This window comes from Nicotiana tomentosiformis, chromosome 5 (assembly GCF_000390325.3).
Source record: "Nicotiana tomentosiformis chromosome 5, ASM39032v3, whole genome shotgun sequence".
Classification (NCBI taxonomy): domain Eukaryota; kingdom Viridiplantae; phylum Streptophyta; class Magnoliopsida; order Solanales; family Solanaceae; genus Nicotiana; species Nicotiana tomentosiformis.
The window spans coordinates 11,928,515-11,933,071 of record NC_090816.1 but is presented as its reverse complement, the minus strand read 5'-3'; the positions used below and the strand labels follow the sequence as shown (position 1 = coordinate 11,933,071).

The 4,557-nt window shown below is 45.6% G+C and overlaps 1 protein-coding gene across 1 annotated transcript; it reads right to left on the bottom strand.

The window, feature by feature from the left end:
* Positions 1-3,905: 3,905 nt before the first annotated feature.
* On the bottom strand, positions 3,906-4,316 carry LOC138891927 (uncharacterized). The gene has a single exon (XM_070175615.1). It carries the CDS (start codon positions 4,314-4,316, stop codon positions 3,906-3,908), a length of 411 nt encoding a protein of 136 aa, XP_070031716.1.
* Between the last annotated feature and the right edge of the window lie 241 nt (positions 4,317-4,557).

Here is a 4,557-nt window from a genome sequence, read left to right as displayed (position 1 = left end):
TTCTAACATGATTTATAGTCAAATTTCTTCAACACATAGAGGTCATATAGCTAACAATAAATTATTCAACTTTACAGTTTTTCGGGATGGACCAAGTCACAATCCCCTCGGTGCACGCCTACACGCCCGTCACCTAGCATGTGCGCCACCTCGAACGGGCTTAGAATCATACCCGGAGTCTCAAATAGATGTAGATATTTGCTCCGCATCTCCTGCTCAATCTCCCAAGTAGCTTCTCCGACTGGCTGACCTCTCCACTGCACCTTCACCGAAGCTATGTTCTTTGATTTCAACTTTCGAACCTGCCGGTCTAAAATAGCCACCGGCTCCACATCATAAGTCAAATTACCATCCAGCTGCACTGTACTGAAATCCAAAATATGGGATAGATCCCCGACATACTTTCGGAGCATGGATACATGGAATACTGGATGAACACCTGATAGACTACGTGGCAAGGCAAGTTCATAAGCCACCTCTCTAATTTTCTTAAGTATCTCAAAAGGCTCAATATACCAAGGGCTCAACTTGCCTTTCTTCCCGAACCTCAACACACCCTTTATGGGTGAAATCTTGAACAGAACCTTTTCCCCAACCATGTAAGCAACATCACAGACCCTCCAGTTGGCATAACTCTTCTGTTTAGACTGCGTCGTGTGAAGTCGCTCCTGAATCAATTTAACCTTCTCCAAAGCATCCTGAACCAAATCAGTACCCAATACCCTAGCCTCACCCGGCTCAAACTAACCCATCGGAGACCGACACCGTTTCCCATATAAAGCCTCATACGGAACCATCTGAATACTTGATTGGTAGCTGTTATTGTAAGCAAACTCTGCTAGTGGCAGAAATTTATCCCAAGAACCTCCAAAATCAATGACACAAGCGCATAGCATATCCTCCAATATCTGAATAGTGCGCTCGAACTGTCCGTCCGTCTGAGGGTGAGACGCTGTACTTAGCTGAACCTGTGTACCTAATTCTCGTTGAACTGCTCTCCAAAACTGTGATGTAAACTGCGTGCCCCGATTTGAAATGATGGACACTGGCATACCGTATAGGTGAACAATCTCGCGGATATAAATTTCAGCCAACCGTTCCGAAGAATAAGTAGTACCCACTGAAATAAAATACGCGGACTTAGTCAATCGATCCACAATCACCCAAACAACATCAAACTTCTTCAAAGTCCGTGAAAGTCCAACTATGAAATCCATGGTAATACGCTCCCATTTCCACTCCGGAATGTCAAGTCTCTGAAGCAATCCTCCTGGTCTCTGATGCTCGTATTTCACCTGTTGACAATTTAAACACCGAGCTACAAACCCAACTATATCTTTCTTCATTCGCCTCCACCAATAGTGCTGCCTCAAATCCTGATACATTTTCGCGGCGCCTGGATGAATAGAGTACCGCGAACCGTGAGCTTCCTGGAGAATCAGCTCGCGCAAACCTTCTACATTAGGCACACATAGCCTACCCTACATCCGTAATACACCGTCATCTGCAATAGTGACTTCCTTGGCATTGCCGTGCTAAACCATGTCCTTAAAGACAAGTAGATGGGGATCATCATACTGGCGCTCTCTGATGCGATCATATAAAGAAGAACGAGAAACCACACAAGCCAAAACTCGATTCGGCTCGGAAACATCCAATCTAACAAACTGGTTGGCCAAGGCCTGAACATCCAATGCTAAAGGCCTCTCTGCTACCGGTAAATATGCTAAGCTACCCAAACTTTTCGCCTTACAACCCAAGGCATCAGCCACTACATTGGCCTTTCCGGGGTGGTAGAGAATGGTAATGTCATAATCCTTAAGCAACTCGAACCATCTTCGTTGCCGCAAATTAAGATCCTTCTATTTAAACAAATGTTGTAGATTCTGATGATCTGTATATACCTCACATTGGACACCGTACAAATAATGCCGCCAGATTTTTAAGGCATGAACAATAGCTGCTAACTCAAGATCGTGGACTGGATAATTCTTCTCATGTTCCTTTAACTGTCTGGACGCATAGGTAATCACCCTACCGTCTTGCATAAGTACTGCGCCGAGACCAATACGCGACGCGTCACAATATACAGTATAGACCCTAAACCTGTAGGCAACACCAATATTGGGGCTGTAGTCAAAGCTGTCTTGAGCTTCTGAAAGCTCTCTTCACACTCATCCGACCACCTGAACGGAGCACCTTTCTGGGTTAATTTAGTCATAGGCGATGCAATAGACGAGAATCCTTCCACGAAGCGACGATAATAACCGGCCAAGCCGAGAAAACTCCGAATCTCAGTAACTGAAGAGGGCCTGGGCCAATTCTGAACTGCCTCTATTTTCTTCGGATCCACCTTAATTCCTTCACTGGACACTATATGTCCCAAGAATGCCACCGAACTAAGCCAGAACTCACACTTAGAGAATTTGGCATAAAGCTTCTCCTCTCTCAACCTCTGCAATATAATACCCAAGTGTTATGCATGCTCCTCATGGCTACGTGAGTATACCATGATATCATCAATAAATACCACAACAAATGAGTCAAGATACGGCTGGAATACACTATTCATCAAATGCATAAATGCTGTTGAGGCATTGGTTAGCCCAAAAGACATCACAAGAAATTCATAGTGGCCATAACGAGTTCTGAATGCCATCTTCAGAATATCCGAATCCTGAATCTTCAACTGGTGATACCCAGACCTCAAATCAATTTCGGAGAGCACCCTCGCTCCTTGAAGCTGTTCAAATAAATCATCAATACGTGGCAAGGGATATTTATTTTTGATTGTAACTTTGTTCAACTGCCTATAATCGATGCACATCCGCATAGTACCATCTTTCTTTTTCACAAACAGAACCGGTGCACCCCAAGGTGACACACTAGGCCTAATAAACCTCTTTTCAAGGAGTTCCTGAAGTTGCTCTTTCAATTCTTTTAAACTCAGCTAGTGCCATACGATACGGAGGAATAGAAATGGGTTGAGTGCCCTGCACCAAGTCAATACCGAAATCAATATCCCTATCGGGCGGCATACCCGGCAGGTCTGTAGGAAATACATCAGGAAAGTCTCTCACTACCGGTATTGAATCAATAGTAGGAGTATCTGCATCAACATCTCTCACAAAAGCCAAGTATGACAAACACCCCTTCCCAACCATACGTTGGGGTTTCAAATAAGAAATTACCTTGCTAGGAACAAAATCTAGAGAACCTCTCCACTCAACCTTTGGCAACCCCAGCATGGTCGATGTCACAGTTTTTACGTGACAGTCCAAAATAGCATGACATGGAGACAACCAATCCATACCTAGGATTACATCGAAATCAACCATACCGAGTAATAAAAGATCAACCCTAGTCTCAAGTTCCCCAATAGTTACCACACACGACCGATACACACGGTCCATAGTAATAATATCACCCACCGGTGTAGATACACTAACATGTGAAACTAAGGACTCACATGGCATATCCAGATAATGAGCAAAATACGACGATACATATGAATAAGTAGAACTAGGGTCAAATAATATAGAAGCCTCCCTGTGGCACACTGAAACAATACCTGTGATAACTGCATCTGAAGCAACAGCATCTAGCCTGGCAGGAAAAGCATAGAATCGGGCCTGACCGCCACCTGATCGGCCTCCCCCTCTTGGGCGACCCCTAGCTGCCTGACCCCCACCCTGAGATGGTTGGGAGGGTGGTGTAACTGCTGGTGCTGGTGCCGTTGGTCGAGAACTCTGCCGTGGAGCCCCACTCAACAGCCTAGGATAATTTCTCTTGAAATGACCCAATTCTCCGCATTCGAAACAACCCCTTCTCTGACGGAATTGTTGCTCCTGATAACCCGAAGAATTACCTGTAGAAGCCTGAGCAGACGAGGCCTGATGAGAACTCTACGCTGGTAGTGCACTGAATGAAGATTGGCCTGAGTGAGCACTGTAAAAATCATGGCTAGCTGATGCACCAAGATGAACTGTACGACCCGCCTGAGCGTGTCTGTAAGAACGACCCCTACCATGGTAAAACTGACCCCCTGAAGGAACACCGCTGAAATCTTTGAAACCACGAGGCTTCTTATCCTCCCTTTCAACCTGCTCCTGGCTGCAAACCATCTCAATCTGACGAGCAATGTCAACAACCTCGTCGAAAGTAGCACCGGACACTCTCTCTCTAGTCATGAGTAATCGCAGCTGAAAAGTGAGGCCATCTATGAACCTCCTGATCATTTCCTTGTCTGTAGGAATAAACCAGATAGCATGATGGGCCAATTCTGAAAATCTCATCTCATACTGCATCACAGACATATCACCTTGACGAAGCTGCTCAAACTGCTTGCGCAGCTCCTCTCTGCGGGACTGAGGTACAAACTTCTCCAGGAATAGACCGGAGAACTGCTACCAGGTAAGGGGTGCTGCACCGACCGGCCTACACCTCTAGTAAGACTCCCACCATCTGAAGGCAGCCCCAGAAAATTAAAATGTAGTGAATGAGACCCCACTGGTCTCCAAAATACCCGCTGTCCAAAGCATCCGCTGACACTTATCC